The 14,215-nt window shown below is 42.4% G+C and overlaps 1 protein-coding gene across 2 annotated transcripts in view; it reads left to right on the top strand.

Moving 5' to 3' along the window:
• The window catches only part of TTF2 (transcription termination factor 2), a 49,929-nt gene extending 36,064 nt beyond the window's left edge, over positions 1–13,865 (top strand). Inside the window, exons 14-24 of one of the 2 annotated variants that reach the window (XM_010344069.3) lie at positions 848–1,001; positions 1,306–1,397; positions 2,108–2,190; positions 2,580–2,713; positions 3,465–3,635; positions 6,309–6,367; positions 7,177–7,327; positions 8,346–8,428; positions 9,398–9,472; positions 11,966–12,148; positions 13,442–13,865. In XM_010344069.3, coding sequence (XP_010342371.1) covers positions 848–1,001; positions 1,306–1,397; positions 2,108–2,190; positions 2,580–2,713; positions 3,465–3,635; positions 6,309–6,367; positions 7,177–7,327; positions 8,346–8,428; positions 9,398–9,472; positions 11,966–12,110 — 1,147 coding nt within the window. In that variant the 3' untranslated portion in view covers positions 12,111–12,148; positions 13,442–13,865. Of the gene's footprint in view, positions 1–847; positions 1,002–1,305; positions 1,398–2,107; positions 2,191–2,579; positions 2,714–3,464; positions 3,636–6,308; positions 6,368–7,176; positions 7,328–8,345; positions 8,429–9,397; positions 9,473–11,965; positions 12,149–12,808; positions 13,395–13,441 lie in introns of those variants that run through there. The other variant, XM_074381205.1, reaches the window with a different exon arrangement.
• Positions 13,866–14,215: the final 350 nt, after the last annotated feature.

Below are 14,215 nucleotides of genomic sequence, written 5' to 3'. Positions count from 1 at the left end.
AGCTGTTGATTGGTTGATATAGGAGTTTGATGACATTCAGCCCTTATATATGCAAAAGTATAGGACAGTTTGAATTAAATTATTCTTAAGTCCAGTGAATGTTTTCGGCTATTTCTGCTTTAAAACATAGGGTCTAGGGTCAGCACTACAATTTATTTGAAGCAAACAGAAGAGAATGCTGATTTAAAAATATGTTCTTTCGGCTGAGTGCAGTGGGTCATACCTGTAATCTTCACACTTCGGAAGGCTGATGTGGGAAGAATGCTTGAAGCCAGGAGTTTAAGATTAGCCAGAGCAGTAAAATGAGACCCCACCTCTACAAAAAATTAAAAAAGTTAGCCAGGCACAGTGGTATGCACCTGTGATCTCAGCTGCTCAGGAGGCTGAGGCAGGAGGATCCTTTGAGCCTAGGAATTCAAGGCTGCAGTGAGCTATGATTATGCCACTGAACTCCAGCCTGGGTGACAGCCAGACCTGTCTCTAAAGAAAAAAATTAAAAATAAAGTACTTTTTATTTGAGTCAGCCGTAAGAGGATGTGAAATTTCTTTCTTTCTTAGCCTCTAAAGCTTTGGAACAGATTCTAGCTGCTGATTATATGTCTTGTTGTGACAATGTAGGCATTGTTAATACGGTAACACACATTTTTATAATGTGGTTTTGTTATTGACATATGTTTTTGATCTGTACAGCAGAGGTTTGCTATGAAATATACTTTTTAAAGCGATCAGATGGCAGATGTAACAGAAAATCTGATTTGTTTTTCATCTTATATCTTACTCTGAACCTTTATTCCATTCTCCCTGACTCTTCCTTCCCTACTCTGTGCCCTTCTTCCTCAACAAAAAGGTTTCTCCGTTGCTCTCCATTTGATGAGTTCAGTCTGTGGAGGAGTCAGGTTGACAATGGCTCAAGGAAAGGAGGGGAACGGTTAAGTATTCTAACCAAGAGCCTTTTGCTGAGGAGAACAAAAGACCAGCTGGACTCTACCGGCAGACCTTTGGTAATCGAGTTTGTGCCTGTCTCTGGGGGAGGCCAGGGAAGGAGCATGTTCTTGTCTTGGGTTGAACAGCCATCTGCGTGGCTTCCGGAGCCTCTGCGTCTCCCGTCCCCCTGTGGGGAGGCCCCAGGGTTGCAGTCCCGTGCATGGTGTCACGGCAGTCCAGTTGTACTGTGTGCTGGAGAAACGGTGGAAGCTGCGTTCCAGGGGTTGACTAGATCTGCAGTGTCATCTGGGGAATTTGTTCTGTAATCGCCAGTTAATTTGTATAGCTTCATGCCAGCTTTTTCTTCTTTTACTCTTTCAGGTGATACTGCCCCAACGTAAATTTCAGTTACACCATTTAAAGCTTTCTGAAGATGAAGAGACTGTTTACAATGTGTTTTTTGCAAGATCAAGGTGTGTGTATCGAAGAAGCACCTTCTCACATACATCCTTTTATTCCTGTCCTTTCTTGGGAGTGAGTCAAGGGTCAATTTCCACAAGCTATACTTATGGCATTATTGATTAGGTGGCTGTCTGCATTCCATTTTTTTCCTCCCCGTTTTTCCCTTTCTCCCCTCTCCAGTTTACCTCTGTCTCATACACACATTGAAGGCAGAATTTTCAACCTACTCTTCACTGGCTTCCTTGCCTAGAAGTCATAGGGTGTGGTCATCATACACTGAATCTGTCTGGTCCTCATGGGGCTGTACTGAATAATCATATCTCTTTGACCTTTGACCTGTCATCCAGCATCTCACTTGAACTTTAAAAAGACTGCTTTGTAATCCTTTCTGTTGTCTGTTCTTTGCACTGTCTCTTGAACTCTTACCCTTCCCTGAATTCCAGATTTATTGTCTCCTGTTTGTTACCTCTCATTTCCAATGTAGATAGGTTTTTTTTCTTCTTTCAGACCTTATGTTTACTAGCTTATTTTTAAAAATGACTTTTTAAAAAAATAACGATTTCTTTTGTATTACCTTTGGCCACTGTTTGCTATGAGCTTGGCATCATTTAACAAGTCCACTTCTCTAATTTGCCAAGATCCTGCTGCAGGCACAGTTAAGCAGGTCTTAGTGACCATTATACATGTGTTTTTGTTTGTTTGTTTTTTTAATCTGAGGCAGGTCAGCTCTGCAATCCTATCTAAAAAGACATGAAAGTAGAGGCAGCCAATCTGGAAGAAGCCCTAATAATCCATTCAGTAGAGGTAAGCTGCAGGACTCTCATAAATACATGTGACTGGTGAAAATGGGGATTTGGATTCAGTAAAATGCAGAAATGTGAGCCTATGAATCCTTGCTATCAGAAATTTGACCTTAAGTAAGACCCTCAAACCAGAGTAAAAGCTACTGATCTGCAAACACCAGACCTGGTGATTTAACTTCTTTTTAATTGTTTCCTAAATCTGCTTTATTAAAATGCAGGTAGAAAAACCAATATTTCCTTTGACCTAATTGGCACAGAAGTGAGTTATAACTATATTACTGAGTCTCAGATCAAACACGGTTAAAGTAGCCCCGTGTAGTTCCTGGCTGTCTCCATGTTTCTCTGTTTTAAATCCTGTACCATCCTGCGGCTTGCCTTCCCTCCTGGAAGTGGCACTGGAGTTTGGGTCCTGGGAGCCTAGACACTCTGAGGCAGCAGATTCACCGACATCCAGCACCGTCCACATACTGTCCCAGCTGCTGAGACTCCGCCAATGCTGCTGTCACCTTTCTTTACTGAAGTCGGTAAGAGAAGCCCTTAGCCTGCTGTCATACAGGGCCCCAGAGGGGCCCCCCGCGAAGTCAGTTTCACTCTCCTCCAGCTTGGATCCAGTCTGCTTCATCAAAGGAATGCTGTTTCAGTTTTTCTATTTTTGTTTTCTGGTGGGTTGGAGAAAAGGGAGCTTATTTATTTTGCTTCATCTCATATTCTTGATAATTCCTATGGCATCAAGAACAGTGTATCTCTATAGTTTATTTTGTTATAGATTAACTGTTTAAGAATGGAAAATGACATTTTGTTTAAAAAGAAGCCATTTTGTAAATGCTCTGGTATTTCAGAACGTCATAAACCTAATTTAGTTCTTGGGGTTTTTTGCCTTCTGGTGGTATTGGGGTTTTGGGTTCCAGTTATAAAAACTCGGATAGCTATACAGACTGAAAAATTGTCTCTACACTGGATAGAGGCATATCCAAAATTACAAAGAGTATTCTACTCACTTTAGAAGCTATAATATATATTTCTGATTAGCAATAGCTCAATGTATTCTAGCTCGGAAAAATGGAATGATTACGTCATCTGTCGGCAGTTCCGTCATTTGCTTTATCTGGTGAAAAAACTTGCAAGATCATACTTTAATCAAGGTGTCTTGAGGAGTTACTGATGACAAATTATAAGACGTTTTGCTCTGTGAGTGTTAAAACGATCAGAACATCATCAGTAACAAGGTTTGCTGCCTTAACTCCCACCTGCTCCTGTCCTTTTTTATCTGTTCAGGCTCTGGATCCAACGGAACTGAAGGGTGAAGGTCTCGTCCTTTCCCTGGAGGAACAGCTCAGTGCTTTGACCTTTTCAGAACTCCATGACTCAGAGCCGTCTTCCACTGTTTCCCTTAACGGCACCTTCTTCAAGATGGAGATTTTCGAAGACACGCAAGAGAGCACCAAGGTATTGTGTCTCCTCTGTAGCAGTAGAGACATCGATTCCTCACACATTTTCCTGTGTGACAGCACCTCATTTGTCCAAGTGGGAATGTCCATTTGCCAATAGAGGTAGAGCCATTAGATTCCAGCCGATCAGATTCTCCCTCCAGTGTTTTTTTTTTTTTTTTTTTTGGAGTTTCGCTCTTGTTCCCCAGGCTGGAGTGCAATGGCGCGATCTCGGCTCACCGCAACCTCCGCCTCCTGGGTTCAGGCAATTCTCCTGCCTCAGCCTCCTGAGTAGCTGGGAGTACAGGCGCACGCCACCATGCCCAGCTAATTTTTTTGTATTTTTAGTAGAGACGGGGTTTTACCATGTTGACCAGGATGGTCTCAATCTCTCGACCTCGTGATCCACCCGCCTTGGCCTCCCAAAGTGCTGGGATTACAGGCTTGAGCCACCGCGCCCGGCCTCCCTCCAGTCTTAAAGCTTCATTTATTTCACAGATAACACGAAAGCCTTTTTTCCTAGGGGGCTTTCAGAGAGTAATTTGGGACATCCCCAGCATTGCACTGAAGCAGATTTTCTGTCATGGGTCACTGGGGAGCTTGCCAGGTTTGTGCTAGGGACAGGGCCTATGCGACTGAGCATTTTGTTTAGAGAAAGCTTAAAAGGAAAACTAAGGCTTGACTGTAGAGACAGTGTCATCCATGTGAGCGCCAGTTGCTCTGACTTGTTGAAAGGCTTCCGTCTCTGAGTAGCATTTCCCACGTAGCCTTTTATCTTCATTAGTCATTCTGTTCTGTTTCCATCAGAGCTTTTTAAGGCAGAAACCTTCTGCTGGAAGAAGGCTGAGCTATGCCGTAACCTGAGTCCTGCCTGTCTGCTGGCTTGGAATGTGCTTCATCTGCCTGCCTGTCTCAAAAGTGGGGCTTGTTTCTCTCTTAGCATCTCAAGCTGCGATCGTGGGCTCAACCTCTCTTCAAGGGCTTTTTTTGAAAAAGTATTAATAACTAGAAAGGAGGTCTCTCTTCCAGGGGAATGGCATTATTTTTTAAAAGGAATGCTGCCTTTTAATTAAAAGTTTAAAACATTTACCTAGGTCTTCACCACTAATAGCTGAGAGAAATAGAACATCACATGGGGCCAGAACACACATGCTGGTGCCTTCAGAGTTAGCTGTCGGGCTAAAACTTATATTCCTAATCATTTGTGCTCCTTGTTTAATGAAACACACTTAATATTTATTCACGAGTTGTCTTAACATATGGCCATTGATAGTTCAAACCACGTAAGGTTGTTTCATGTAGGGAAGGAGGCTTCTTACTGGAATTTGACCCTGGCGCCTGGGCCGTAAGTCCAGCCTACCCGCTGCAGGTTTCTCAGAACACCATTGCCAGCTTTTTCATGTGGGAGTCACAGCGCCTTCCACAATCTCAAGTTGCCAAGACACCAGGCACATCAGTGTCTCTGTTCTATTGTTAACTAAAAAAACAGATGTACCTGCTTTTCTTTCTGCTAATTTGAATGGTACAGTCCTGTGACTCACTTCCTGCCTAGGCACAGAATGTCTGTTAAGATTGGAAAGCAGCCCCATGTGGTGACCGCTAACAGCATCCTAGAATGTGGGAGCTCAGGGCACCTCAGAATTCATCTGGCCTAAGTCCTTCTTTTTACTGATGAGGAATCAGTCCCAAAGTGCTTCAGCCACGTGAGGACAGAGGAAGAACTTCTGAGTATTTCTCTCCTGATTGACTCACAGCCCAGGTTTCTTCCTTCTCCTGTATTCTCGGGGTGAACTCTGGGGCCCTTAGAGGCTTGTGAAAGGTTTTTCACCTGAGCAGTTGGGAACAAGGAGCCGAGCTGCACTCCACAGTCATGCCCCACGTGTTCTTATTGACTGCTCCCCTGAGGACTGAAACGCACCCTAAGGGTTCTTTACCCAGGGAGCCTGTTCAGAAGCTTTAACAATTGTTCCTCTGTCTGGATGGGTCCTCTTCAGTGACATCTGGGGGCAGGCCACAAAGTGGGTAAAGCTGTTTCCCTTTCTTCGGCAAACATTAGGAGAGGACTTCTCTGTTTCGGCCACGTGCGTCCTCACAGCCCCTCACACACGGCGAAAACAGAGAAGGTCCTCTTCTAGTATTTGCTCCACTGGAGTGTAAGGAGCTCATATACAGTATGGTAAGGACTGTGATCATAGAAACAAAAGGTGCCGTGATAGCACACGGGCAGCAGGCACCTAACCCGTACTTTGGGCGTTGGGAGGACCTCCAAGAAGAAGTGACATGAAGCTGACACAAAAGGGTATTCTAGGCAGAGGGAACAGAATGGACAGGATGGGCCAAGGTGTGATTGATGGGAAGAGTTTTGGTGTGACCGCTGTGTCATTTGAGGAGGGCACAGTGAGAGTCTAACCCAGAGAAGTAAGCAGAGGCTGGAGCAGCAAGGGTCTGGAAGCCGCCCTGAGGCGCTCGCCTTTATCCTCAGTGGGAAGCTATGGAAAGGCTTTAGCCAGAGGGGTGAAGTGACAAACTTGTATTTTAGAAAGAGCTATCTGGTTGCAGAGAGGAGGGTGGAACAGAGCAGGGTGAGGCCAAAGCACAGACGCCATCTAGGAGACGGCTTCGCACGGTAGGTGAGAGGAGGTGATAAAAGTGAATTGTTCAAACATGCAATGTTGATGTAACCTTTTCCCAGATTTCATCTCTGTTGGCGGAATTGGAGGCAATTCAAAGAAATTCAGGGTCCCAAAAGAGGTAACTGCGTTTTCTCGTTATCCAAGTATTGGTCATAATTAATCGAGAAAATTTGATTTTGCTGAGTTATAAATCTTAGTTTTTTTGTTTGTTTTTTTAATCAAGAACTGCGAGTCATGTTCAGCATAAAGCACTGAGGTTACAGCACACATTCCCTGTGATTTCTTCTTAAAGTATTTGTGGTGCAAATGGAAAAGGACGTCCCTAGAGGAGCCGGGGAAGCTAAGCACCTGAAGAAGTGTTTAAAAGTAAAGCAGCAGAGAAAGAAAAGCAAGGGAGGCAGGAGGCTCCAGCAACGCTGGGAATGCTCTTCTTAAGCGGGGTCCTCAGACACAAGGAGGTTCATTTTGTCATTTGTTATACCCGACATGTGTGCTGTACACCTGCATTTGTTTACATAAAATAATATAAAAATTAAAAACTCCATAAAGAGAGCACAGGGGCAGGAGGGAGCCTAGTAGCTTGTTGTTTGGGCTGGCACAGGAAGGGTGGTGACTGTCCCTTCTGTGCAGGACCACAGATTTCTGGATGAGCACTAGGCCCCAAATAAAAGAATTCTGGAGTCATTACTTTACCACTTTTCTGACTTCATTTAGCACGAAATAAATTGTAGAAAGGATCTAGAAATAACTGGAAGCATTATAATCTTAAGACATGAGCTAAATGTGGGCCTTCTGCCTTAGGTAGGAGAAGACCTTTCCTTGTCAACATTCAATAGCTAATCTTAAGAACGATGGGGGTGTTAAAGCCCTGCAGATGGGTTTGTTTAATCTACGTTAGGATGTTTTTTATTTTATTCTTTTTTCCAGTGTCATTGTCTCTCAGTGGACCAACATGCTGAAAGTTGTAGCACTGCACCTGAAGAAGCATGGACTGACTTATGCCACCATCGATGGCTCTGTCAACCCCAAGCAGAGAATGGACTTGGTAGAGGCGTTTAACCGCTCCAGAGGCCCTCAGGTACAAGCTGGTCACATCAGAGCTGCATCATTAATTGTTCTGAGTTATACAGAGAGAATTTTGTTTGATTTTTTTTTTTTTTTTTTTAAGATGGAATTTTGCTTTTGTTGCCCAGGCTGTACTGCAATAGCGTGATCTCGGCTCACCGCAACCTCTGCCTCCCAGGTTCAAGTGATTCTCCTGCCTCAGCCTCCCAAGTAGCTGGGATTACAGGATCCCGCCACCATGCCAGGCTAATTTTGTATTTTTAGTAGAGATGGGGTTTCACCACGTTGGCCAGGCTGGTCTCGAACTTCTGACCTCAGGTGATCCACCTGCCTTGGCCTCCCAAAGTGCTAGGATTACAGGTGTGAGCCACTATGCCTGCCAATACAAAGAGAATTCTAATATGGCAACTTAAAAATATTTACAGGCTTGATTCTTCCAAGTGTTTGGAATTTCTTAGACATGTACTGTGGTACTTTTTAAAGAGCACAAATATTCTAAAAAAGAACACAGTGAGGACTAAAAGGAGATTAAGAGCAGAGCTGGTTAGATGAGGGGAATCTCTGTAGAGGCAGCAAGCTTTGAAGGCTAGGTGGGGTTTTGGTAAGAGGAAATATGGAAGAAAATGAAAGAATATAGACATCTAATTATAGATAAGGATTTGGAAAGCACTGGTTGAATGATAGGCAGGAGAATTATTGTAGCAATGGAGGGGTAGGGACTGATGAAAAACATAATCTGGTTAATTGAAAGTTTATTGAGCTGACCATCCCCAGGGTCCTAAATTACAGTATTTATCTATTTTGGCAGGTACTCAGTTAATTTTTGAGGTTGACTCATACACAAAATGTGATGCGATTTTCTCAACAGTGAGACATGGGAGATAGCATCATAATGTTTAAATTTATAACAGCAGTAGGAAATTTGTTAGGAGCATAGTGCTTGTCCATATTAATCATGGACTTAAATCTGAGACCAAGATATGTTTCGAGACCAAGTCTGTTTAAAGTTAACGTTGTGTTTCCTTTGGAAGGTAATGCTAATCTCTCTCTTGGCTGGAGGTGTTGGTCTAAACCTGACTGGAGGAAACCATCTCTTTCTTTTGGACATGCACTGGTAATGATTCTGGATTTGTCTTGAGTCGTCACAGCACAGCAAGGAGGCCAGTGGGCTAGAGGGGCAGTAGGAACTGACTTCTCATGTTGATTGCTGTGTTCATATTGCAGCGATGCTTCTGTTTTTAAGTGTCTGTAGATACAGATCTAAGCAGGATATAGGGCTAGTTGACTCCCCTGAGTTCCTGAGCTAGCAAGCCTTCAAATGACTACTCAAAATAGTTCATTCACGTTATTGTTAATCTAACATCTGTTTCCATGGAAACTGGGAGCACAAGCTTCTCTTCACGAGTTAATGTTGCTCAGAGTTAACATTGCTCAGTTTTACCTCTTCTCCAGAATACCGTATTCCAGACATTTTTGCTGGGATCCAAGGAACTTTCAACCTTCACAAAGAGGGAGAAGCTTTATTCCAAAAGGAAAAGGAATAGGGGTTTTCTAATTATGTTAGAAATATACTTAATACCTCACCCTTGGATTCATTGTATGTAGTAGTGTAAACCACAGCTTTTCGTGGCTACAAAATGAATGAGTTACTGTGTGGCTACCAGAAAAATCTCATAATGAGTACCAGTTTCTGGTTTTCCAGTTACGCCAATCAAAGATTGCTGTACCAGGCACTATTTCTGGGGATTGTCATTGATCCAGTTCTCCAGACAGCCCAGATTGGTAAAAACAGGTCAACAGATAACCTGTTATCTGGCACCAGCTTGTCTTAGGCCAGTACAGCCTAGGACAAGGGTCAACAGATTATTTTTCTCGCGGGCATTACAGGCCACATAGTTCTGTGTCACAGGATCTGTGTGTTTTGTTTTGCTTTGCTTTGTTTTCGTAAATCCCTTTAAAATGTAATAATCATTTTTAGCTACAAAAACAAGCTGTGGGCTGGATTTGGCCCATGGGCCATAGTTTGCCACTTCTGATCTAGTATATCAGTTCCTTTGAGCTTTCTTTCCCTGTCTTCTAACAGGAATCCATCACTTGAAGATCAAGCTTGTGACCGAATTTACCGAGTCGGGCAGCAGAAAGATGTTGTCATACACAGGTTAAGTAATGGTCCCCAGGACCCTGGACCCTTCTCAACTTCTACTTTGACAAGGTCTTTCTTTCTTGGGTAGCGTCTTAATAAAATGTAAAGTATTTGGTGATGACTTTGCTAATGAAGGTCCTGAGGCATACCCTCAGGCAAACCACAGTCAGAAATTTGGGTAAGTTTCAAGTTGGTCACTGCAAAAGAAGGGCAAGCTTGTGCATATGGCGAGGGCAGTCCATGAAAGGACCCTCCTCTCTCTTATTTTGCTTTTTAACTTTTATTTTGACATAATTTCAGACATACAGAAAAGGTGTAAGAACAGTACCAGAAAGTTCCCATATTGGGTGTGTGCATGTGGATATAAACATGTTTCTGGACCACTTGATAACAAGTTATAGACCGGATGCTCCTTTGTCCCTACATACTTAAGTGAAGATTTCTTAAAATTCAGGGAATTCTCTTATATAACCCCAATACAATTATCAAAATCAGGTTATTAAAATTAACAAAACACTTAACTGATGCTGCAGATCTTACTCAATGTCACTTGTCCCAGTGATGTCCTACATAGCAAAAAAGAATCCCAGATCCTGGTAGCAAGCAGTGGTCATAAGTTTGTGTCCTTTGCCCTGGAGCAGTACCTCAGTCTTTGTGTTTTAATGACATTGGCATTCTGATGAGTGTGAGCCAGTTATTTTGCAAAATGTCTCCTATTTTGGACCACCTTGTCTTTAAGAACAACAAAACCTGCTTTAATGCAACCAATTCCCTCTCACAATGTCCCTGTTTTTCTCCTTCCCTTTCATGACCAGGTTTCCTGAAGAATTAGGAATCACTGCCTGCCTTTATTTGATTACTTCCCATTCATTCCCCAGCCTTTGCAAACTGGCTTTTACCCCTGTTGCTGCCCTGAAATTGCTCTTGTTAAAGGGCCCCAGTGAATTCCAGACTTTGCCAAATGTAGTGATTATGATAGTCTTCCTGTTGTTAGCTCTCTTCTCTGCTCATTCTGTACGCTCCTTCCTTTATAAATTCTATCCACTCTAGTAAGTCCAAAATGTGTATCTTTAGTTCCAAGGCCTCCTAAATTTCAGACCTGAACATCACAGCCGCTGCCTAATATCTGAATCCGAGTGTCCACACACTCATCTGTTATTCCTTTTTATTCATTGTGCATTTGAGCATTCAGCTCATAAAACATACCTTTTGAGCACCCACTATGTAGCAAGTATAACTACATGTTTCAGGGACTCAAATGTTACAAATCATAATTGATTTTTTTCTTCCTCCCACCTCAAATCTGCTATTCTTCTGTAGTCATTGTCTTTGTGAATAGTACCACTGTTTATCTAATTATCTAGCCAAAAACCAGACCTCCTCCTTTCTCTCTTTTCCACATACCAAGTCCTTTAGTTGTATTTTCTAAATGTTTCTGATAACCTTATTTTCCTTCCCATGCCCATGGCCACGTCCCGCTTTCCCACTCAGCTACCTCCTGTCCTCTGCATCACCAGCAAAGGGCTCTTCCTAACTGATCCGTCTGATTGTGTCATCCACTCATATTCTTCAGTAGCTCTCACCTCCCATAGGATCAAATCAAAATGTCTCAGCATGACATGCACCACCGCCTGTGATCTGGCCCCGCCAGCCTCTTGAGCTTTTGCTGCTGTGGACAACATGGTCAGTGTGAACTTCCTTCACTGTACCATGCTCTGAAACTCAGCCATGGTTTTGCATGTGTTCCCATTCTCCGGGGCGCTCTCCTCACAGCTCTCTCTAGCAAATCCTTGCCCAACATACAAGTCACAAATTAAGAGTTAACTCTTTAACAGAGCTTTCCCTGACTATCCTGGACACATCTCCTTTTCCTCTTTTGCACACTGCACGTAATTCCATTGTGGCACTTACCAGGTCACATTATTATTTTCACATCTGTCTCACTTGTGTTCTGCTTCAGAGCAAGACCATATTCGTCTCTCTGTCCCCACACCTAGCATGGTATAGTGAGTGCTTAATCGATAGTTTTGAACCACACCTCGCATAGTATAGTGAGTGCTTAATCGGACATTTGAAAGAGTGAATAAATGACAGCAGTGACATTTACTTGGTTTTAAAACTGTTTTCAGTGTAAATTCACTAAGAAATAGATATTCTACTTAAACTAGCAGAAATTTGATAACCTTTGAGGCCTATGGACTTACCATAGGGTGAAAGCTGGATCTCTGTGCTTTTTTGGATTGGGATATCTTTTGCTTATTTTGAGTTTTTTTCAATTACCATAGCTTCAGAACGTATTAAAATGTCAATGTGAGTCACATCCTTTCCAATGGACATATATCTACTCAAGGTTGTTTCGATCCCTCAAACAGGGAGGGGTCTTAACTGGATCTAAGAAGACTTAAAGGAAAAAGCCTTATTAAAAACTAAAGTGTCATAAAAGTTTGAGTATGTTATTAGACATGCTACTTTGAGTTTTTGACAGTTTCCTTATTTATTTTTTTTTAGATTTGTTTGTGAGGGAACAGTAGAAGAAAAGATCTTACAGCTCCAAGAAAAAAAGAAAGATTTGGCCAAACAAGTTCTATCAGGGTCTGGAGAGTCTGTCACCAAGCTCACCTTGGCTGACCTCAGAGTCCTTTTTGGCATCTAACCTCCTGTGGATAAGGGCTCAGAATACCGCCATTGCTGGTTTGTATCAGGATCTGGGAGTAACAACCTAACCACGAGCCTTACACTGTGTTCTCTGCATTTCAGTTCAGTCAAGCCTTTCACCTTCCTCAAAATGAGGCATTATCTTATCCCTAGAATTGAGGAGGGGTTATGTTAACCAATTAGTTAACCAATTAATAGGTCAATTTAGTTAATGAGTGGCATGGAAACCAGTTTTTTTTTTTTTAGTTAAAATGTTTTAGAGCTGGATAATTTTGGAAAACAATTCTGGCAGAATTGTACATAAGCTTCAGTGAAGTTCAAAAAGCAGGGCAGGCATGGTGACTCATGCCTGTAATCCCAACACTTTGGGAGGCCGAGGCAGGAGGACGGCTTGAAGCCAGGAGTTCAAGACCAGCCTGGGCAACATAGTAAGACCCCATCTCTACAAAGAATAAAATATTAGCTAGGCGTGCTAGTGCCTAGCTACTTGGGAGGCTGAGGCAGGAGGATTCCTTGAGCCCGGGAGGTTGAGGTTGCCCTGAATTGGGATTCCACCAGTGTACTCCAGCCTGGGCAATAAAGTGAGACCCTGTCTCAAAAAAAAAAAAGAAAGAAAGAAAAGCTAGTAAAGTTCTGTGTTGCCTTTGTCTTCCTACCTGATGATGGGAGAACCACTGTTACTACTTTCTCTAACAGGCTCCATCCTATCTCTTCATCTCTTCTTGCCAATGATGTTGCTCTCGTAACCATCTTTTTGTGGGTGGAGCAGCGAGTCAGTCCCTGCCGCCAGCCATCTCTGCACCTCTCTCAGTGCACACAGTTCTTCCTCTCAGGCTGAGGATCAAGGAGATGCTTTGTACATAAACAGATACTGAGTATTTGTACCATCAGATCATTTAGTGTCAGCTTATCATTTAGTATTTGCATCGCTGTATCATTTAGTGTGGTATATCACTCAGTCATTTAATGGTTAACACCATATCATTTAGTAGTGTATCCTTTGGTTCACTGTATCATTCAGTATTTCTATTATGGCCTTTCTACTATATGTATAATAGAATGTAATATATGTCATTTTTAATAGTATTTGTATTTTTACAAATTTACAGTATTTGTAGCATTTAGTATCATTTCATTTAGTATTTGGTACAATCTAATAAATACTAATCCAGTCCAATACTAATCCAATCCAACATTAATAATAGTATTGGTACAATCCAATACTAATAGTAGTATTGATACAATCTAATAAATAATGTGTTTGACAGTGTAGCAGAAATAATGCTATGTGTTCACTAAGCCCGTTTTCTTTTCCTTCTGGTCACCCAGAGAGTCTGTATTTCCCAGTCTTTGCTGCAGTTTGATGGGGTCCGTATTACTGAGTTCTAGTCAACGGACTGTGGAGAAAAGTGATGTAAGTCACTTCTAGACTGCCCTCTACAACGTTATAAAAGGTTATTCATGCTGTTTCTTCCCTCCTCGGCCTCCGGGATGCAAAGGATCTGATGGAAGATTACAAGGCCCTAGGGAAGGGTGAAGCCACTGGTTCTTAGCCTGGTTTTTGGCCATCAGCCCTTCTATTAGACTAGTAAAGCCTCAGTCCCTGGATGCCTTCCCCATGTGCCCTTCCCTTGCCCCAGCTCACCTACACTGGGCTATGACATGATCAAAGAATCTTTTTTTTTAAGCTACTGAGATTTTTGTGTTGTTCATAGAGTAGTTTGTACCCTAATACAAACACTTGAGACTTTTACACTTCAGGAAATTATTCGTATTTCCTTCTTCTCATTAGCAGTTGTTCAAAAAACACTTTGCTAATTTCTGCTAGAACGAATCGCAGTTCTTCCTACATAGAAACATTTCTCTCCTTTGAATTAGGAAACAAGACCCTATGTTAACCCAGTCACAGTGGGGACTGAGGCACTCAGCCTGTTGAAGCAGAGGTTTTCTGTAAGGACAAGATCTAAAGGCTTACAAAGGTAAAGACAATGGCCTGGTGGCAAGAATTCTGGTCTAGAACTAAGACTTGACTCTAGTTCTAGGTTCATCTTAGCTGGGCGTGTAACCTCGAAAAAAATCCTTACTTTCTCTACATTCTAATTT

This window comes from Saimiri boliviensis, chromosome 11 (genome assembly GCF_048565385.1).
Source record: "Saimiri boliviensis isolate mSaiBol1 chromosome 11, mSaiBol1.pri, whole genome shotgun sequence".
Lineage (NCBI taxonomy): Eukaryota > Metazoa > Chordata > Mammalia > Primates > Cebidae > Saimiri > Saimiri boliviensis.
Note: the sequence above shows the minus strand (reverse complement) of the source record. Positions and strands in the feature narration are given on the sequence as shown.